Raw genomic sequence first — 23,062 nt, forward strand, 5'->3', positions numbered from 1 at the left:
CCCACCACCTCCCTAGGTAATTGGTTCCATTGTCGTATTGCTCTAGCAGTCAGGAAGTTTTTCCTGATGTTCAGCCGGTATCTGGCTTCCTGTATCTTGAGCCCATTATTCCGTGTCCTGCACTCTGGGAGGATCGAGAAGAGATCCTGGCCTTCCTCTCTGTGACAACCTTTCAAGTACTTGAAGAGGGCTATCATGTCTCCCCTCAGTCTTCTCTTCTCAAGGCTAAACATGCCCAGTTCTTTCAGTCTCTCTTCATAGGGCTTTGTTTCCAGTCCCCTGATCATCTTTGTTGCCTTCCTCTGAACCCTCTCCAGTTTGTCTGCATCCTTCTCAAATTGTGGTGCCCAGAACTGGACACAGTAGTCCAGATGAGGCCTAACCAGTGCTGAGTACTTCCCGGGATTTGGAAGCTATGCTTCTATTAATGCAGCCCAAAATAGCATGTGCCTTTTGTGCAGCCACATCACATGGTTGGCTCATATTCAGCTTGTGATCGACAACAATTCCAAGATCCTTCTTGCTTGTAGTGTTGTTGAGCCACGTACCCCCCATCTTGTAACTGTGCATTTGGTTTCTTTTTCCTAGGTGCAGAACTTGGCATTTATCCCTATTAAATGTCATTCTGTTGTTTTCTGCCCAGCGCTCCAGTCTATTCATGTGGAAATAACCTTAATGAGCTCAATGGAGCTTTAATCTAAGTGAGTGCACATACGCATGTAGCTTATAAGAATGCTGTTGTGTCAAGGTTTGGTGTAGCTTGATCACTTGCTTAATGTAAAGACTAGGGCTGTCCAGTGGAGGTTGGAGGCTCCAATTTAAGTGGGGCTGTGAATCCATTCTGGGTTTCAGTCAGAACCTGCCAGAACTCTAAAGGAGCTATCCAAGGTGCTGTATCCTAGCCCAAAATAGGTTCAGCACCTTGGATAGCTCTTTTAAAGTTCTAGATGGTTCTCACTGAAATCAAGAATGGATTCACAGCCCCACTGAAATAGAAACCACCAGCCTCCACTAGTGCGATCTATCTTGGTGTCAGTCTGCATCTCCCTACTCAACTTGTATATTCATAAATTAGAGTGCAATCCTATGGGACTGCTGCCCTCCTTCTATCCTAAGCCCGTCAAGCAAGAGCCAGGCAGGACAGGAGAAATGACAGGGGTGTTCTTGCCTCCCACTCTTCCTTGAAAGGTTGTTTTAGCTAGATGGGTTTCTGAGCCCATATAGCTTGTTTACTTTCCTGGGCTGGGGCCGGGAAAGGAGAGGCTTATGGATCTGACAGATCTACTTCCTCTACTCACCCTCCCCTCCCATCAGTGCAGCCCTTTTCCTATCTCCTCATTCTCTTCCAGGGTCACTGATGGAAGAGAACTGGCATTGAGAATTGCAAAACCATGAGCACAGCTCCGCTTCCTTGGAGATTTCACCAATTCATTCTACCATTCATTTAATTGGTACGAGTGTGTAGATGTGCGATATAAAGAAGATGACAAGATCTTAACTGCTTTGCTACAAGGCCAGAATGGGCCTCAATAGAAGTCATAGCAGGGCTCAAGTGGAATACCCAACTCAAGTGGAACAGTTGCCAGCAATTTCTGCTAAACTAACAATAACAGCCTGCCGACTGCACCATCTAGTGTTTAGCAAGAACATCTTGGATGGTTCACCAGCAGCCCATTTTTAAAGAAAGCCGGTGGTTGTATCGCTGAGGCTGCTGATCTTCATTCCTAGGAAGATGGACTGAAATTGACATTAGCCTTATGTTGTATTTAGAGATGAGGAGAAATTAATTCAGTTCAAGTTTTAATGGGAATTTACCTACTTTCACACTTTCAAACCCATGCACAAATCGAAACTCATTTATCCTTTGAAATACACACTTCTCTGAGTTCTCCAATTTAAAAAAGTGTAGAAAAATATCAGGGAAAAGTGCACCCCCGAATGCATACATTACTGAAAATAATGCTCAAAATTGCATTTTATGAGAATTGCTTCAAAAATGTGTATATTAGGTAAAATTGTGTTAAAATGCCTGTGTTAGGGGAAATGCACACAAATATGTGTACAGATTTTCACTTTTTTTTTTTTAGTCTCAGCTTTCCAGATGAATTGAACTGAAGATTGGAAAAATTATCAAAGCTCAGGACAAACTAAATTTAATACTGGAAAAATGAGAAATGGAGAAAAACTGAAACAGATAGATTAATCCATCCCTTGTTGTATTCACTTGAAAACAACGGATTGATTGGGGAGGCTCTGAATCTTATAAATTTAGCAGTCAAGAGTGGAAAACAACATGTTCATGCCATTGCAAACCATTTTATTTGACAAGGAACCCCCCCTCCCACATACTTAACATGTCTACTCAGAAGTAAGTCTCATTGAGTTCAATGGTGCTTACTCCCACTGATGAGGTTGGTGGCTATGATTGGGTCTGCCAAGAATAAGAATGAAGGAGAGAGAACGAACAATATATGTATAATACAATTCATTTTTTGGTTGTGCATCAAAAAAACTGTAAAGGCTGCTACTTTTGCAGCAGAGAAAGTCAGAACATGCAGGTAAGCAATTTTGTAGAAAGCAATGAATTTTACTGCAGTATGTCACTGTGGTTCTTCTCCTCCTCCTCCTCCTCCTGAATGCTGCCATGTCTTTTTTATATATCTAGCATGACACAAACATTTACCGTGAAGTTTTGCATATCTGTGCAATGCCTGGCGCCTTGGGACAAAAATGCTATGCAAATAGGCAGCAAAGTGAGTTTGCTTAAGCAAACATTTAATACAACTTCATAATTTTTCCCCAGTTGCCTTTTTCAACAGTGAAGAACAAAGATGTGGATTTTGACTGAAGTTTCCATGGCCATATCCTGGTTCAACAGCTAAGGATTTGCAAACCCTACCGGGTGTCTGGAATGGGGCAAGGCTGTCCTGGAGTGAAAAATAATGTTCCAAGGGACGGGGACTTGATTTTGCTCCAGTCAGGAAGATAATTGATTTTATTATATATTGATAATAGAGGCTGATACCCACTGATAGCCTTATCCTCCATGAATTTGTCTACTTTGTCTACTTTGTCTAATGGTAAGGTTCTCAGAGTTGTCTGCTAGATATCCCTATTCCCACCTCCAATATCTCATCTCCTCACAGAAGTACAATTCCCAGGGGGCCCTGGGAAGAGAGTGTGATTCCATTTCCCAGCTCCCCCTCCCAGATCCGTGTGATTTGGCCTGTAGATGTGGGCAAACTGTTTGGAGGGAGTTTTTATCCTTGTCCTTCTTGGCGATTAACAACCAGTCAGAAGGGATTGACTGAGTGGTTCCATCAGGTAATTCATGCCTTTTTACAAGAGAGACTGGTTCCAGCTGTCTTGAAGGAAGCAATTGTGTGGCTATTTTTTTTTTAAAGAAATCCTATTTAGACCTGGGAAATTATAACTATCACCCAGTCACTAAAATCCTCTTTTTGGACAAGGCATTCAAGACGTTGGTGGGCCACCTCCAGACACTTTTGAAAGAAGCAGGCTATCTAGATCCATTTCAATCTGGGTTCAGGCCCAGCTTGGTGCTGAAACAGCCTTGGTTACCTTGATTCTTGACCTCTATCAGGAAAGAGACAAGAGGAGCACAGCCCAATTTGTTCTCCTTGATCTCCCAGGGGATTTTGATACCATGGTATCTTGCTGGAACAGCTCTGTGGGTTGGGAAAAGAAGGCATAGTGATATGGTCAGTGCTGGCTCCAGGTTTTTGTGGTCCCCTGGGCAAAACACCCCCAGAGGACCCCCTCCCTCAACGAACCTACCTTCTCACCACCATTGTCACCAGGTGCTATTACTCCTCCTCCTCCTCTTTCTCATCATTACTATCACTTGTTTGCTTGGCAGGCAGCGAGATAGTGGTCAAGCAGGCAGTGGCATCTACTCCTCTTTCTCACTAGTATCACCATTTTCTGGGTCAGGGTAAAAGGCAAGCAATCAAACAGGTTGTAATGGTAAAGAGGTGTCCTCAGAAATCGGGAGCTGGCACTGTTTGGCATAATGGCAGGAGATAGTTTGATCTGAAAAGATTCCAATCTTGGTCAAATAAAGATATTGTAAGAATACCGAATGGTGTTGCTGCAGCTTGGAAATCCTGAAAATATGTGATGTGAATCTTCAGGAGACACAAAGAAACCATTGCAGATATTGTGCTAAGAATGCCAGAACTTTTGTAGCAATATTTGGATATAGCAGAACTACAATATTCTTCCGGGTAGAATAGCAGTAGAATCTACTGGGATACAATTGTTGTTGACTTTCAGCAGCAGCACTGTTAAAACAAAAATCTGATATTTATTTAGTCCACATGTTTTCCTTCTTCAAGTATAATCCCTTAAATAAGGTTTGGTTTTTGTTGAGATAATCTGTTCATTTCTGAGTGGAAAATCTTTCCAATTTTGCATCCTTGTTTGCATAATGCTTTCAGTGTACAACAAAGTTGTCTGAAAGTGTAGATTAAACTCTGGGGATTACCTTCAAGCATTTGCAAATTACCACATCCATGTCCTTTATGTGAGTTCTGTAAGAGGCTCAGTGACAACTAAGCTGAAAAGCAACAGCGGATAAGGAATTTCCAGTACAATAAATCTTCCTCTCTTCTCAATTTAGCAGGCATTGAAGCAAGATGGGATGATTCTAACATCAGGAGGCTTAAGCTTTCCCACAATGACAAGAGAGTCGAAGTCTTAACCAGTTCTGCCTCCCATATAACTGCCATCATCAAATATTCTGCAATGCAGAATTTGGATCCAGGGCCTGTTTCCACCAGCGATTTCCTCCAAACTGGCTGTGTGTGTAGGTCGTTAAGGATAGATGATGTCCTGGCCATCCAGCAGCCACCCCAGAACTTATCAGGGAAAAAAACAGATTTACTGAGACTGCTCAACGTCTGATTCTTGTCCTCAAGTCAGATTCTCCCTGGTATAGTTGCTGTGGGCCCCAACCATTGACCTCAGGTATGCTAGTTCTGCCTAGGGGTGTGCCTTTCACCGTGACCCCAGTCAAGGGGTGTTTCCTATGTGTTTCCCATCCCTGCACAAACTAATTAGTGTCTACTCAGAAGTAACACCCATTGTGGTCAATGAGGCTTCTCCCCTGAATAGAGATTCTGTGGGTTAAAATGGGGGCTGGTTTCTGTCTTTGTGTTTACTGCTCTCTTTCCCACAACAAACCCATTAGTGTCTCCCCAGACGTAACTCCCATCATGCTGAATGAGGCTTGCCCTCTGACTGCCCACATCAGTACTTACAGAGATCCCCCTCAACTGAAATGGCAGAGTTTAAAGCCCAAATCCCTAAGTGCTGTAAAGCAGCATCTTGAGGCTCCAATTCTCCCTTGTTTGGTTTATTGCCTTAGGAAGTAACTACTTTGAGCCTTCGTTATAGAGATCCTGTAGGTTAAAATGGGGGCTGGTTTCTGTCTTTGTGTTTATTGTTCTCTTTCCCACAACGATCCCATTAGCGTCTCCCCAGAAGTAACTCCCATTGTGCTGTAAGTACACATCAATACTTACAGAGATCCCCCTCAATTGAAATGGCACAGTTTAAAGCCCAATTCCCTAACTGCGGTTAAGCACCTTCTCGAGGCTCCAATTCTCCATTGTTTGCTTTATTGCTTTAGGATGTAACTAATTCACAGCTTCGTTATAGAAATCCTGTGCAGTATCAGTTTGGTTAGAAAGGGGGCTAGTTTCCCATCCCTGTGTTGGCAGCGCAAGCATATGTGTATCTACTCAGAAGCGACACCCATTCTGTTCAATGAGGCTTGGGGCTCATTGGGAGGCTTGTGTTACAAATGTGCACAAGGGGAAGTAACTACTTTGCACCTTCCTTATGGAGCCTGGGAGAGGGGAGCCTCTCTTATTAGTTGAGCAGCCCCTGCCACTCAGATGACATTCACTCCAACCCCCACCCCCCCAGAAGCCACTTAGTTATGTGAAGCCACCTAGAATGGTGCGATGTACACCCTCATGGAGCCCTGCCCTGACCAAAAGCGGCCCTTACAAAATGCGGGTGAGCCACTCCTCCCTTCTCTTCTGTTGTCATGGAAACAGGGCCCAGGTCTGCAGTTCCACAACAGAAGGGCTGAAGAAGATCATTAGAAACTGCAGTGTTCAATGAGACCCATCCTTTATTTAAGTCGGGGCTGGGGAACCTGGGCCTTTCAGATATTCTTGGACACCAGCTCCCATCATCCCTGACCATTGGCCATAGTGACTAATGGGAAATGGTGTCAAACAACATCTGGATGGCCACAGGTTTCCCACTCCTGCAGGAAGGATGAGGTCCCTTGCCTAAGATGTGATCAGTGTTGTCAAAGGGCCTTGTGCCTGGAAAGGGGGAACCTTGACTGAGCTCCTACTTGTCTACTGTGTAAATCCAGAGTCATCCTCCAGAGACTTGTGGGCTGCTTCCACACTGGGCATTTAGTGTGGAATAGCTATGCTTGGTTCACTCAATATCTAAGGGCATCTGCATGACATCATGAGCAAAACATCCTCCCCCACATTTTAACAGCTTTTTCTGAAGTCAGAAAATCTAACCTTTCCCCCCATAGAGTGGAACAGCTGTGCAATCTCCTGAGGTATAGATAAAAGCTGTTTGATAATTTTTGTTTTGCTGGTTATAGCCTGTATCAGAGGCAGGCAACCTGGTGCCCTCCAGATATTTTGAATTACAACTTCCATCGTCACCAGTCAGCATGGCCAATGGTCAAGGAGAATGGGAGCTGAAGTCCAAAACATCTGCAAGGCAGGGGGAAGGCTGGTTGGGGAAGGCTGCTAAACATACAGAACTGACAGTATGTCCTTTTGAACTCAACAGGACTTATTTCTGAGTAGACATGCATGCTGGGTTTGTCCCATCCCAGTAGGCCCTGTGGCATCTGAACCAGTTTGCTTCAGCTTTTAAAAATCATAATGAAGAGTCCAGTATAGCTGTGAGAAGGTGGCTACCAGGAGAACATATCACTGTTTAACTTCTCAGCTAATTCTGGGAGAAAGGAGGGGTAAAATCCCAAAGAGTAACTATGCCAAACAGCTGCATTTTGGTCTTGTGTTGATTTCTGAGTTATTATCAGAGAGATCTTTCATGGGAAACAAGCTAGAGGGGAAGGAGGCTATTTAGGGGGGATATTTCAGCTCTCAGCATCTTCCTAAGGGGTCAGAACTGAAACACCCTGGTTTGATGCGTTAATTGCCTATGGGTTAGAGTCACTTGTCAGAACTAAGTAATTAATAATGGGATTAGTAACCACTCCCCTGTTTGTAAGCTGATACAACAGTGGAAAGGCTTTGCTGGTACCAACATATTTTATTGCCTAGAACCCTTTCTCGCCTGCACTGATTTTTCTTGCAGAACACTTTCTACCTGGGCTGTGTTTCCACCAGCGATTTACTCCAACCTGGCTGCGCGGTGAGGTCTCTGTGTTTCCATGACATCATGGCCATTCAGCCCCAGTGCCACATTTTATCTCTGAAAAACCGCTTCTTCTGAGACTGCTTATAGTCCGACTTTTCCAGCTTATTGCAGCTCCATTACTGACCTGTTTCCACAATCGCACTGGGTCCAGTATCATAGTCCTGCCCATGGGGTGTGTAGCCCAGCTTTTGTGGGTGTGTCGCTCTGACCTCAGTGACCCAACCCTTTCCCTCCCTGTTTTCTGGACGTTTCATCACTGTTTTGGGGCAGGATGCTGAGGGGCCGACTTTTAAAACATCATTGAAAATAAGCACAAGAACACAGCCCATGACCCCAGTCAAGGGATGTTTTCTCCCATTGTGCTGAATGAGGCTTGCCCTCTCAATGACCACAGAAATGACAGAGAAGCCCTTCAACTGACATGGCACATATCAAAGCCCTCAATTCTTGAAATGTGATTAAGTGCGATCTTGAGGCTCCGGTCCATTGCCTTATGATGTAACTCATTCACAGCTTCCAAATAGAGATCCTGTGCATTAAAATGGGGGCTGGTTTCCATTTCTTTCCCAGAAGACACCCATTAGTGTCTCCTCAGAAGTAACCCCCATTGCTGTGGATGAGGCTGAGATTCCCCCTCAATTGAAATGGCACACATTAAAGCCCAATTGCTTAAATGTGTTTAAGCAACCAAGCAAGGCTCCGAGGCTCCGATGAATTGCCTTTGGAAGAAAGTACTTCACAGCTTCGTTATAGCTATCCTGTGGGTTACAATGGGGGCTGGATTCTGTCTTGGTGTGTACTATTATCTTTCCCACAACAAACCCATTAGTGTCTCCTCACAAGTAACTCTCATTGTGCTGAATGAGACTTGCCTTTGAATACTTACAACAGAACTTACAGAGATTCTCCCTCAATTGAAATGGCATACTTTTAAGCCCAATTCCTTAAATGCAATTAAGCACGATCTCAAGGCTTTGGTCCATTGCCTTAGGATGTAACTAATTCACAGCTTCCCTAAAGAGATCCTGTGCATTAAAATGGGGGCTGGTTTTGCTCTCTTTCCCACAACAAACCCATTACTGTCTCCTCAAAAGTAACTCCCTTGTGGTCAGTGAGGTCCTCTGGGTTAAAATGGGGGCTAGTTTCCCTCTTTGTGTTCTCCCCCCCCCCTTTCCCAGCACAAGCATGTGTGTGTCTACTTGGAAGTAACTCCCATTGTGCTCACTGAGGCTTGCTCCTGAAATGCATGTGCATCTGGACTTTCAGGGGAAAGGAGAAAGGGAGGAGAGTGGGAAAGCCTCTCTTCATAGCAAAGCTGATTCCTTAAAAAAAAAATCCCATGCTCCTCCATTAGCTTCTCCTTCTATTGTCCTGGAAACATGGCTGAGGAGGTGGGAACACTGAAGTTGTGTGAAGGAGAGGGGGAGATGATCCTGGAGGGAACAGTCAGGCAGAGATGAAAAGATGCACACATAAGCACCCGTTTTAGGGGCAAGAAAGTAAGTTTAAAGGGGTGTGGGATGCTCCAGACACAGCACTGTGATTTTTCGCTTCTTCTCTAAAGCAAAACAAAGGGGCTGGGAAGGCAGGGAGGAGACTGGCCACAACACTTTGCTTTTTCATCTCTTTGTTAATGCACAATTGCAGCTTAAATACTTGTTTTAGGGGCAAGAAAGAAGGTTTAACAGGGTGAGGGGGTGCTCCAGACACAGCACTTTGCTTTTTCGCCACTTCATTAATGCACAATTGTGCTTTGAATCCCTGTTTCCAGGGCAACAAGGAAGGTTTAAAGGGGGTGGGATGCTCCAGGCACAGCACTTTGACTCTTCTCTCCTTCTCTAAAGCAAAACAAAAGGGCTGGGAAGGCAAGGAGGAAACTGGCCAGAGCAGGAAACTTCAGCGGGGCAGAGGGAGGGGGGAATCGGAAAGAGGAGGCGGCGGGAAAACAGACGGGGTAAGCAGACCCAACCCTCTCCAAAAAGACTCCACCCAGCCATCAAGAGAATAATGCAATTAGGTCTCTGTGGAAACAGCGTAGACCCCCAGGGTACAATCATGATAAACTGAGTGTTTCAGGACACGGAAACATGTGAGAGAGAAGATGTGATTGGGGAAAAATTGCAACAAAGTTGGAAAAGAAGGGAAGCCGATAGTGCAGAAACACACCCTATGTCTGTTTGTGCTTCCAGAGAATCTTGTAACCAGAAAACTCCAGACTGGCCCTTTGTCTGGTTTCCTGCTAGGGAGCAGCTGCTTTGCCTTTACTGCTTGCTATACTTTCTGTCTGGACTTCCATCAATTGGAGTAATGAAACCCTCTCTCCCCTGGACCTTTGTCTGTTGAACCTTGTATTGTTAGAACCTGCTGTAGGATATAATGTTGGTATTTTCATAAGGCCATGGATTATTGTTTGCCATGAACTGAGTACCTTCACCTTTGATTGCCCAGAAAGCCTTCTGGTCTGGACTATTAGTGCCTTTTAAGACTGTTGTTTTGCCTTGACAGCTGTACCTTAGAAATTTCCACTGCAGACTGTTGTTGGATCTGATCTCTGCCAGTGCGTGTGTGTTTCTAGCCTGGCCTGATTTTAGGCCTCTCCCCTGAACCAAAGATCTCCCAGGCCCCCTTTTCAGTAGAAGCTCTGAGGGCAAACTCTCTCTGCTGCTCAGGACTCCTTGTCTAGTTAATTCCTGAGTCCATGGACCCAGTTCACCTTGGACCCCAGCAATGTGAGATCCTGAAATATAGAATGTATCTCCATTAGCTGGGATTCTGCCTTGTCATAACTTATTCCTATATCCCTGAACCTGAGTCAGCTGGAGGCTTCTGTGCATGGAAATGCTGCATTTGGGACTATTTCCATCACCTAGGGCTCTTTGGCTTAATTTATTCTTGAACCCTTGTACTTAGTTTGGCTTGGATCCCTGCTGTGTAGCAATCCTGTAAAAGGAACTACCCCCAAAGCTGGGGCTCTGCCTGGCTGTGACTATTCTTGACCATAAACCTGACTCAGCTGGAGGTTTCTGAGCTTGGAGATCCTGCTGTGGGAATGTCTCCATTTTTGCCTGGGGTCTAGCTGTGACTCCTCTTGAATTGTGAGCCATAGTCTGTTATTGAATCTTGAATTGTGAAGCTGGATCTCTAAGTGCTTTGAACTCTTAATGTTGTTCTAAGAATTTAGTTTCTGACTATGACTATGTACTTGTTCCTGGACTGCCCCCTAATCTAAACCATGGGCCATTCACTCTCAAGCTAACTGACTTGTAACTTCTAAGATTAAGTGCTGTGACTTTTGCAGTGTGATCTGTGTTACCTGATTCGTATTTGAATAAAGCTAAGTAACTGAATCCCCCCCCCCCCCCAGCACTGGTTAGGCCTCATCTGGAGTACTGTGCCCAGTTCTGGGCACCGCACTTGAAGAAGGATGCAGACAAGCTGGAGAGAGTTCAGAGGAGGGCAAGGAAGATGATCAGGGGACTGGAAACAAAGCCCTATGAGGGGAGACTGAAAGAACTGGGCATGTTTAGCCATGAGAAGAGAAGACTGAGGGGAGATAGGATAGTGCTGTTCAAGTACTTGAAAGGTTGTCACAGAGATGAAGGCCAGAATCTCTTCTCAATCATTCCAGAGTGCAGGACATGGAATAATCGGCTCAAGGTACAGAAAGCCAGCCAGCTGAACATCAGGAGAAACTTCCTGTTAGAGCAATATGACAATGGAACCAATTACCTGGGGAGGTAGCAGGCTCTCCCACTTTGGAGGCATTCAAGATGAAGCTGGACAGTCAGGGATGCTCTGACTTGGATTCCTGCATTGAGCAGGGGGTTGGACTCGATGGTCTTGTAGACCCCTTCCAACCCTACTATTCTATGATTCTATGATTCTGTGATTCTATTAGTCTATATCTTGGTCATCCTACCCTACAGTGAGGAAGCTAGGCCCAGTCTGGGCAATGCATAGGATTCCACTGATATTTTGTGGTCTCACAAAGTGTTTATCAACTCCTGATGATGCTGGCTACTGAGAGTGAGATCCAGTTCACTGAATCAAAATTCTCCAAGAGTATATTGAAATGCCCCAGAATTGAGCTGAGGATCATTTTGCGAAAACATGTCTTTCAGGTGACTTGAGTGCAGCAAAATAAGATACTGCATTGCTATCAAAATATGAGCCATGATATTGCTACATTCAGTTATTAAGTCTTGAAATAGTGGCTAGAGGATTGAGACAGTAATTATATATGGTACAATGAAAGAGGTGTACACCAAGGCTGGAGAGAGACTGTTGTTTTTTGAGGGAATGTTTATTGTTTCTTTTGTGCCATGGTTGCCTTAACAAACAGGCATTGCAGATTTCTGAAACAATTCAAAAACCTTCAGTTAGCCCTCTTGAAGCATAAGATACCAAACATGTGAAGGGGATATTGAGAAAATGCAAGCTAGCCTTGCTTCTGGGTGCCAACATGCATGTCGGCTTGTCAGGCGCTGCTGGGAATGGAACTAGATCTATGTACAGCTGCTCCATGGTGACCCAATGAACTTCAGGCTGCAGCATCTTCCTAGGTAGCTAAGTACCTTCTGGCCCTGGACTGACTCTGCTCACTGGATCCTTCTCGACAGAGAGAAGCAGAAGGTGGTTTCCTATTCCAGATAAGCCTTGCCTCAATTCTACAGTTCTGACTTAGTCTTTGGTCCTGACTGCAAGCTTTCTCCATTGATTCTGATGCCATCATGCAACTCCTGGCTCCCTGTTTTTGGCTCACCTTAGACCACTGTTGACTGGAGGGAGGGGCCATAGCTTAGTGGTAGAGCACATACTTTGCATGCAGAAGGTCCCAGATTCAATCCCAGGCATATTCAGGTAGGGCAGAAAAAAATCCTGCTTGAAACTCTGGAGAGGTGCTGCCAGGCTGTATCAACATTATTGGGCTGGATGGACCAATGATCTGACTCAGTAAAAGACAGTGTCCTCTGTTCCTGTGATTCAGCCCTGACATAGCCTTACCCCTTGGCTGATGCATGATTAGTGGCAGTCCAAAGGGGGCCATATGTAGGCATGTTGGGTTCCTTTCACAGGGATTGACCATGGGTGCCATCCCCATATAGGGAAAAACAGGTTGCTACCTGTAACAGTAATTCTTCAAGTGGTCATCTGTGCATTCACTTCATCTGTCGCAGAAGTTCCCAAACAAGGTCACCACAGTGGCGGTCTCAAGGAACTGAGGGAATAGGCGGGAACCCACTGGGGACATGCACACTGAGACGGTGGGGGAGGGTCCCCGCCAAAACTCCTCAGCTATAGAGGTTTCCCAAATAAAGTCTCTGTGTAGGCGCAGAGCTCATATGTGTGGTGCATGGAGACCACAACGAAGAACCCTATATGCATACATCCATACTCACATAGACCCCCTTCAGACTGATGCTGATCATGGGTCACCCGGGATGTGTGGCTGACACATGCATCAGCATCTAGGGGGCAGGGCTAGGCTGTGCATTCCTGATAGACCTTCACATGCTCAGTACCCATGGCATACCAAACACCTAAACAGGGCTTTGACCAAAAGCCAAAGTGGGATGAGCATACACACTCTAAGCAGGGATTCTTCTTCAAAACCACCTTCAACACCCTCAAAGGGGAAAAGTGACCACAAAGTGAATTCCCCTTCTCAGTTTTGGAAAAGTCACCACTTTCCGTCTAGCCTGATAGCTACTTTGAAAGATGCAAAAGATGCAGATAATCCATGGGAGAGGAATAAAGAGAGAGGAAGATAAAGATGGTATGGAGGAAGAGCCAAGATTATGGCTACAGCTGGAAAACTGTATCTGCTCTTTAATTCAGAGTAAAATAAAAACTTCATAATATTTCACACACTGTATTGGTGCCTATAGTTTAAAAGTGAAACAGCTTCATTTGAAGCTGTCCTAGTATTCTGCTGAAAGTGAGAAAGTTTTAAAAATAGTTATAGCAATTTCATAGCAAAAAGACAGGGAGAATTTTGGAACAGTTATTAAATTAAACACCAAGGCTGACCTTATCACCTGGGGCCAGTTCCTCTGGAACTATAATTATCGGAAGCAGCCAAGTTAGAAAGACTGTTTCATATTTTTTGAAGGTGCAAATCACCTTCCCTCTCAGTTTTCATGTGTCCCTGCTCATGGATATTCCAAGATTATGGTTACAGTTATAACTTCCCCCTTCTCATTGAATATTTATCAAATCAGTGCAAGCTGGTGGCTCCGATGTCAGTGGGTGAATCCGCTCTGGGTTTTAGTCAGAAATCTAAAGGAGCTATCCAAGGTGCGAAGTTCTGAGTGGTTTTGTCCGAAACCCAGAACAGATTCACTGCCCCACTGACAGCAGAGCTACCAGCCTCCACTGACCAGATTCTCACCTCCAGCTCACCTATCACTACTTAACATGTCTCTCCTTGGGAAAGAAATCGTTATCCTCTTCCCTCTTGTCCCTATATTATTTTCAAATAATGGCACATTAAATCGGGGAGTAGCTTCAGTAACCAGCTCCACTGAAAGAACCAGAACTGCTTGCTATAAGGGAAATGTTTTCTGATATTATTTGAAGGATTGGATCTGTGCTAAAACAGCAACAACTTCGTGCCCAGGAAATCCATATTCTGTAAACATTTAAGTTGCACAAGTTTTTTGTTTTAAGTTGCTTCTATTTACTTATTTGGCACCATTTATTCTGCTTCTGTTGGCTAACGGTGACAAGGGCTCCTCCCGCTCCACAGACCACTTGAATTACTGTTCAGCTTAGGGATTTCATTTGTTTATTTACAAAGTTTATAAATCACTTTATATCTAAAAAAGATTCCTGAGTGGTGAACAGTAAAGGAACAAAAAAAGAATCAAAATACAACAGAATAAAAATATTTAAAATCAAGTTATACCAATGCAGCCATGGCTGTTCATTCAAGAAAATCTTTTTTAAAAAATAAAAATGTCTTTAGCTGATGCCAAAAACAAAGCAATGTTGGTGCATGCTTGACAGAAACTGGCAGGGAATTCCACAGAGGGGGAGCCAGTACATGGAAAGCTCTACTCCAAATGGACTCTAGATGGACTTAGGTCCATGCAGAACCACCAGGAGCATCTCTTCCAATGACCTCAGTGATTGGGCAGGATAAGGGGATAAGGCGCTCTCTCAAATATGCAATGAGGGATGAAATGGTTTCTTCCATTTTGATCCTTCACTGATCTTCTGGATTTCTCTCCCAGCATTCCACTCATCTTGAATTCCAACTTAAGGAGGATTTGTAAAACTATTTCTGAAACCGAAACGTGCCCAGAGCAGGATGACCAAATGGTGAGGGGCTTGGAGATCACATTCTATGAGGAAAAGGTTGAAGGACTTGGGTATGTTTAGCCTAGAGAAGAGATAATTAAGAGGCAATATGATAGCCATCTTCAAATATTTAAAGGGCTTCCCCTAGATGATGGAGCAAAGTGGTTCTCTGTTGCTCCAGAGGGTAGGATCTGAACCAAAGGGCTCAAACAAGAAGAAAAAGACTTAAATATCAGGAACAACTTCCTGATGGTATGAGCTGTTCAATAGTGGAACAGCCTGTCTCGGAAGGTGGTGGACTCTTCTTCATTAAATATTTTCAGGAAGAGCTACCTATCAGGGATGGCCACCCTGACGGGCCATCTATCAGGCCCATCATGGCCACCTATCAGGGATGCTGTAGCAGTGGATATCCTGCATTGGCAGGGGGGTGGACAAGATGACCTTTGAGATCCTTTCCAATTCTATGAAGTTTGCTGCAGCTTTCAGCTCCTTCAGTTCATTTGCATCTTCCTTCACTCTATATTACTTATATGCACATGTCTGCACTGATGAAACAAAAAAGCCATTTTGATGTGATTGTATATATGATTGCACCAAATTCTTTTGTGTGCTGTTTTACTGATGAGCACATGCATTTCTGAATACTGGTAAAACCACACAGAAAAAGAATGTTGATACAGCTGGGTCAAGACTGGATCTTTTCTTCCATCTGTCCGTCTGTCCTTCCTGTTTTTTTTTTTTTTTGCCATGCTTTATCAGTGCACACCAAATAGTGCAGAATTCCAAAAGCTGGGAACAATTTCTGATAAGGAGAATGCTGGACACACTCCTCGCACACCTGTCGTCTGCCTTTTGAGATTTCACCAGGCAAATAATGACATGGTTTTAAGTTTATCTTTACATCAATGTGGGCTGTGATTTTTGCGAGTGGGGGGGAAGGGGGAATACAGGGCTTTTGGAATGCCGAATTCTACAGCTCCTCCTAAACACTGTACTTGCGTAGTATAGTCACAGAAACCTGAGGCTAGAATTATGTGCCATAATTCTGTGACTCCTTTTTTCAGAACTTTGTTTCTTACACAATGCAGTCACACAGGTTGCAATTTTAAGCAGAAAACTGATGTAGGGGAAGGGGCCTTCTTCAAATTTTCCCTCAGGCCCAGCATTAGCAGCTGGTACCCTTGGGCAGCTGTATCACTCTGGACAGGTTGCCCGAGGCAAAGGACAAGATGGCTCCTAGTCCATGTACAAATGCTGATTGGACTGGCGGCTGGATCTTACTTCAGCACTAAGGGACAGTGATGGGACAGTGTCCTCTGCTGTTCTTGAGGCCAGCAGGCTAGCTTCAAGAGCACAGGGAAGGCCATGCTGCTCACACAGCTCTGTCCTCCAACACCTTGTTGCTGCTTGCCACTCCCCAGTATCTGCCACTTGAGGCAGCTGCCTCACTCTGCCTAATGGTAGGGCTAGCCTGGTCACTGTGGGAAGTGAAAATGTAGCAGGAAAATGACAAGAGGAAAACAGTTAAGAATCTCCTCCTTCCCCATGAAAGTGGAGTTTGTTTGTTTTACTTCAGACTGCATCCGCAATAGCTGTCTTGTGTAAAAATAAAATATCCCTCCCCAAAGACTTACAGAACTACATACCACTGCTTAGATGCTAAATTTGTTATCTATTTATGTAAAGGAGGGGATTTCTGTCAACTCTGCCTCCATCTGCAGCCCCCCACATCATTTCCTGCACTGTTCTCAAGGGTCCCTCAATCCCCAGGAGAAGATTTCAGGGGGCTGCAGAGAGAGAAGGGGAAGGCGGGAAACTTCAATTTCATGAACTCTGCTGTGTTCAAAGAAGGAAAGTTAAGATCCAAGCTAGTACACACAGTTCTGTCTACAAACAGCCTCATATTGGCTCCAATGTTTGCAGTCTCTCTCTCTCTCCCTCCCCCCCTCCCTCTCCCTCTCTCACTGGGCCAGTTCGCATGTTCACCATCCCATGGTCTGTTTTAGAGTTGTACGTGCTTCGTTAACCATCCCAACAACCCACCCTCTCTGGGTTTGGATGATACGATAAGCCACAGAGACTGCCTGCCACAGCTTGAATATTCAAAATGGCCACTGGCATGCAACACAACCAACCAGGGCTGAAATAAGCCACAGTGGGCTGCGGCGATCATGCGAACCAGGTCTATGCATTTTATTGGAAGCACAAGAAAACATGTTAATGATTTTTCCTTTTTAGGAGGCAGAAAAGGTGATTATGTACACAACCATCACCATTAGTGAAAATATCAAATGCTTTTTATATTAATTTTGTAAGGTGTTAATATTTCAATGCCTTTACATATGTGGAAAACAATAAATAGGTATTATACACCATTCATGCAGAGACTGAGGAAAAAATACAAGAGGCTTCCAGAAAGAAAACAGCAGGCATATAGGGAAAAAGTGGCAATGTAGATTAAAAAAATACTATGGAGAAGTAAGTACATTCTGTGTACATTCTGTTTGTAATTGTGTAGGTGCCATTGATTCACACCACCAAGGAAGTCCTGTGTCGGCCAAGGGTTCCTTTCAGGAGGAAATAATGAAATAGGAATTCTTCACACCTGAAATGCAGCAAAATTTCAAGATTATTTATTCCACCAAGTTTATTCTGGGCTTGTTATATGAAGGTTAAGTAGGTGGATTTTAGGGTGCAAAAATAAAATCAGCCCTATTATCAAGCTGTAGCTGTAGAGCTCAAAGGTTGATATGGCATTTGCTCCTCTGGAGACATGTACAGCTGCTTAGAGAGGTGCAAACTCCCCTCTGAACCTCCTCACAACCTCTCTGAATAACTGGAAGGATTAGAGTATGGATCTGACTTCTCTTAAGGCAATGTGAATGCAGCAGCCAAGCCCTTCGTAAGCATTAATGGAGACCAGGTTGACACATTACTTTCGCCATGGGTACTTGTATATCCATGGCAGGTTTCCAACCTCACAGCTGTATTATGAAACAGAGCTCATTGCATAATTTGAGGCCATCCCACAGTGAATTTCATTCCCTGCGATGCATGTTGATGGTCACTGCCAGTGGGAATGAGGAAACGCATTGTGCGAAGCCCTCCATTCATGCAATAAGTTCTGCTACATGATATGGCCTGGAGGTGCCATGGTAGAGGCTCAGCGAGATGATCTACTGCAGTCTTCCCCAACCTGGTGCCCACCGGATATTTTGGACTTCAGCTCCCAGCAGCCCCAGACAGTATGGCCAATGGCTGGGAATGCTGGGAGTTGTAGTCCAAACCTTCGGGAGGGCACTAGTTTGGAGAAGGCTGATCTACTGTTTCCCATTGGAGGGAACCTCTTTTCTGTCTAGGGCTGCATTCCCCCAGGGGTAATCTGTCAGGAGCCACAGAGGAGATTGGGGCAGTAGGTGGGCCAGAAAAAAAAGTGGATGCTCTCTTCTTCTGCTGCAACTCTCTGTCCATCTCCCCCTTCCCCCCTAGGGAAGGGACAGGTGGCTCCTGCCAGAGGTCTGAACTGACCACTTGCAGAGGGCTTCTGAAATCAGGTTGTAGGACCACAGGTTGCCCACTCCTGGATTGTGGGATCCTCTCTTGTAGGCTTTTGTTTTATGGGAACCAGTTTTAAAGGTTTTTGTGTTGGAACAGAGATGGCAGGAGATCACATCAAGAAAAAAGGGGTGCACCTAAGGATTAATTTGTTGTTAGAGTTTTAAAGCTATAAATGCATCACCCAGGATGCAGAGCTAATTAATTGTCCTGGATGCATATATAGAGCCCCAAGAGGAAACAGGGGTCATAGGGTTGGGGAATGTTGCCTAATGGCCAGATGGAGCCAAAAATGTTTCCTTCTTAACCAAGGCTTCTTGCATATAAAAGTTTATTTGGGGTGCCTTTTAGAACCAAAATTTGCTTTACTTTGCCTTTACTTTGTGGACTCAGTTATTCAGTCACTCATTTTGTTCCTTCTTTGGGGTTGCAGCCACCATCAGACACAGAATCAGCATGAACATCTGATTTCTGCTTGCTAAGTTACCTTTATGCACTATTACATGGCCCTTCAGTGCCCCAATTCCAAATCAACCCAGCTGCTACCCAAAAGTGAATGGAAATCTTCCATTTGCCCTCTTTGATATTACAAGCATGCTCTCTGAGGTGCTTATTCACCTTGTCTTCATTGCTTGGGGTCCTGGAATGGTATTTGCTCCAAACCCTTTGAGTTATGTAAGAAAAAGTCTCTTTGACTTTTTTTTAGCAAAAACTACTGGTTACCACCAAAGATGGGACATATTAATTCAACATTTAGCAAACACAAAGAAAGTCTTGAACATACACATTTGTTGCCCAGGTGCGATGAGGAATTGTTGGGCTGCCGAGTTTTATTCTTCCCTTGAGAAGACTGCTCTCCTAAGAAACAGAAAATGTGTGTCAGTTAATTACAAAGATGTACATACAAAGATATAATCGTGTTAAAGTTTACTATATTAGCCATAGGCCATTGCAGTCAGCAGAGGAGAGCAATAGATGTTAGATATATTTAGAAAAATATGGCCCAAACATTCATGAAATATGTTTATAACATTGCACACAGTTGCATAATGAGAAATAAGTTCAGGAAGAATCATAGAATAGTAGGGTTGGAAGGGGTCTATAAGACCATCGAGTCCAACCCCCTGCTCAGTGCAGGAATCCAAGTCAAAGCATCCCTGACAGATGGCTGTCCAGACTCATCTTGAATGCCTCCAGTGTGGAAGAGCCCACCCCCTCCTTAGGTCATTGGTTCCATTGTCATATTGCTCTAACAGTTAGGAAGTTTTTCCGGATGTTCAGCCGGAATCTGGCTTCCTGTAACTTGAGCCCATCATTCCATGTCCTGCACTCTGGGATGATGGAGAAGAGATCCTGGCCTTCCTCTCTGGGTCAGCCTTTCAAGTACTTGAAGAGCGCTATCATATCTCCCCTCAGTCTTCTCTTCTCAAGGCTAAACTTGCCCAGTTTTTTCAGCCTCTCCACATAGGGCTTTGTTTCCAGTCCCCTGATCATCTTCATTACACATTTATAGTTTTCAAAAAAAGGAAACAACAACGTTTGCTCAATTATAGGAAAGTTTCATATAAGCTCAACCCAGGACGATGTTGGGATATGTTCTGTCACTATGTTGACTGCCAAATGGAAGTAACTTAACCAGTCTTAATGGCACAGGTTGAAAGCAACATTCTAAGTAGATGGCCAGGGCCAGCTCCTTGGCCAAGACACCCTCAACGAGGTCCCTCCCTCGGTGAGTCGACCTTTTCACTGCCATTGTCGCCAGCTGCTCTTGCTGTTCATCCTCTTTTTAATCATCGCTACTGCTTGCTTGCTTGACAGGCAGAGAGCCAATGAGCAAGTCAGCAGTGGCATCTACTGCTCCACCTTCTCATTACCACTGTTGTCTGGGTGAGGCAGGTGAACAAGCAGGTTGCAGTGGTGAAGAGGAGGAGCAAGTCCAAGGGGCTCTTGTCAGTGGGCCTCTGCTGGGGTGTGGGCCCTAAGCGGGTGCCCAACCATGGCTGCCCTTGATGCTGGCCCTATACACAGTCATGTATTGCAATCTTGAGGCCTGATTGCAGACCTGTAACCCAGGGGAGGGCATACGTCAGACTTGTGGGATCTACTTGGTTTCCTCCCCTAAGGAGCATGGTACAACAGATGTATACTTAGAAGTAAAGAATTGGTTCCGAGTACCAGAACTGAGCAGAGCTCATAGTCCTTCCATTGAAAAAATAAGAATATAAGAAGAGCCAAGCTGGATCAGACCAAGGGTCCATCTAGTCCAGGATTGGGTTCACACAATGGCCAACCAGCTGTTGACCAGGAACCCACAAGCAGGGCATGAATGCAACAGCACTCTCCCACCCATGTTCCCCAGCAGCTGGTGTACATAGGCTCATTGCCTCTGGTACTGAGTCTATCACTCCTAGCTACCCAAAGCTTTCTTCATTTCAGCATTATAACTCAGGGCAAGAGGGGAGTCATCATGTTCTTGCTATTGTTAAACAAATTGTGAGTCAGATCCTTGCTGACATGTTCCAAATCACCCAGAGATCTACAAGTAGATCCTGTCCTACCTTCTGCCCACCCCTGCTGTAACCAATGGGAGTACTCACATTGGTTTGTAGGGCTCCAAAGGTAATGACATGCCTAAGGGCAAGTCATATGAGGAAAGGGTCAAGAAACTGGACATACCTACCCAGAAGGAAAATAAAGATTAATGGGGAACAGCAGTAGTTTAAAACAGCCTTTCCCAAGCTTGCCCCCCCCAGATGTGTTGGATTACAACCCCCATCATTGCCAGCCAACATGTCCAGTGGTTGGGAATGATGGGGATTGTAGTCCTACACATCTGCCGAAGAGGTTTGGGGAAGGTTGGTTTAATATATATAGGAGCTGAAAAACATAATTTCAAACCTTGTAAAATATAAATATACAAGATGAAAATCATCCAAATCTGCTTAGCCACCACCATTATACTAACGTAAGGTTTTTTGCAACTCCCTGACAGAGCTCTTAATGTAGGCCTGCAGCAGTTTTTTTTTTTTTAATCTAGGCCAAGAGGAAAGAGGGAGGAAGGAACATGGGTTGAGCTTAAGGGGACAATGCACAGTTAATCCACTGCACTGAATATAATGAAGGTACCAGTGGTGCCTCCACCTAAAGAGGACTGGGGCAATTAACTTTCTCTTATCCTATGCCAAACAGCAACTATTTGAATCAGTGTAGAGGTAACTTTTAACTATGGTTAAGCTTTCTTAAATCATGGTTATGTGTTAGAATCTGCAATGGGCTATATAACTGAGCTGTAATTTTGCAGTTGCCCCTCTTTCGGTGCATTTCTGCTATTATGAATAGCTTTTTCCTGCATTCCCCATTTTCAGATCTGGAGGAGTTGGTCTTATTTCCTTCAGAAGGCATAGATGAAGGTGAATGTGATTACACATATGGGAAAGAAATCTCCCAGGAAGATGTGGAGTCAGACGAAGCTTTACATTTAGGCCTTTTTACTGAAAAAAACCCTGAGTATTTCACAGGACTGGACAGGCAAAAGTGGATTTTATACTTATGGAAATGTGTATGAGCTGAAAATATATTAAACTTCCGAAAATCCAACTGTAAAAAGTGTATTAAATATGAATCAAATTAACTGGAGTGTGAGAGGGAAGAAGAAAATAATGTTCCTCAAGTGGCCATGAGTCAGATGTCCTTCAAATATAGCATGCCTACTACGTTGTTCAGTAATGAGTTTATTGAGCATTGTGCTCTGCAAAAGAAGAACTTATAGCCAGGGTGGAAGATTTAGAAGCTCCCAGAGGCACTGGAAGCTTGCTTTCCCATTTCCTAAAAAATAAAAAACCTGCCAATGTGATTCTCCTGTTGCTGCAAGTTAGAAAGCATTAACACTAATAGGAAAATGTTGATAACTCTATAGTAGGGGTTTCCAAACTGTGTTCTGCTGAGCCACAGGATTTTTTTGAAAGCTTATCAGAGATTTCAGTGGGAAGATTGGTAATGGCAAACACAATTCTCTGAAAGACAGCTTGCCCACGATAACTGATCTTTCCCTGTGATCATAAGAACACAAAAACATAAGAAGAGCCATCCAGGCCCACCCAGGCCAGACTAGTTCACACTGTGGCCAACCAGCTGCCAGCTGCCTGTGGGACTGGGAGAGTGCAAAAGCACTCTCCCAATCGGCTCCCCCAGAAGAGTGACATGCATATATGAGGGCACACTCTCAGTTCACATAGGCCAACTATGAGGCCCAACAGGGCTGGTAAAAAAACCCCAAACCCATTGTTTCATTTAAACATGATAGAACTTTAAAAACCTCAATCTTGGCTTCTTCCTAGCTCCCAGTAGGGTGGCTACTTACGCATCATCAAAAAAAAGAGGAAACGCACCACCAAAGAGAGGACACACATTTGTATAAACTTTCCATGTGTGTATGTATGTAAATTTAGAAATAATGGGCAACTTTAGGATGTTGATGGGGCATCTTCACCCCGTGAGCCCCTCCCCCCACAGGCTGCAGGGCAACTGAAAAAATTATTATTTTTTAATCCCCCCCACAAATGCTGTCTAGAGCACTACGGAGTGCCCTAAAAGTCAAATGTTGCTTCTTTGCAAGCTAAATTTGACCCTTTTAGGGCTGCATAGCAGCTATGGATCCCTAGAAGGATCAAACGTAGCTTGCAAAGGGGCTACATTTGGCCTTTTTGGTGCTCTGGATGCCATTCTGTTTGGGGTGTTTGGGGGGTGTAGC

At 44.4% G+C, this 23,062-nt stretch overlaps 1 protein-coding gene across 4 annotated transcripts in view; it reads right to left on the bottom strand.

The window, feature by feature from the left end:
• Positions 1-15,501: 15,501 nt before the first annotated feature.
• The window catches only part of EMCN (endomucin), an 81,448-nt gene continuing 73,887 nt past the window's right edge, over positions 15,502-23,062 (bottom strand). For 2 of the 4 annotated variants that reach the window (XM_084860237.1, XM_084860239.1), the window contains 3 exons: positions 20,910-20,988; positions 19,097-19,170; positions 15,502-17,362 (listed from right to left, as the gene is read on the bottom strand). In XM_084860237.1, coding sequence (XP_084716363.1) covers positions 19,143-19,170; positions 20,910-20,988 — 107 coding nt within the window. In that variant the 3' untranslated portion in view covers positions 15,502-17,362; positions 19,097-19,142. The remainder of the gene's footprint in view (positions 17,363-19,096; positions 19,171-20,909; positions 20,989-23,062) is intronic. The other 2 variants (XM_084860238.1, XM_084860240.1) reach the window with 1 other exon arrangement.

The sequence above is a fragment of the Heloderma suspectum genome, chromosome 5 (genome assembly GCF_057233095.1).
Source record: "Heloderma suspectum isolate Gila_16-S chromosome 5, 16-S_ref, whole genome shotgun sequence".
Taxonomy (NCBI): domain Eukaryota; kingdom Metazoa; phylum Chordata; class Lepidosauria; order Squamata; family Helodermatidae; genus Heloderma; species Heloderma suspectum.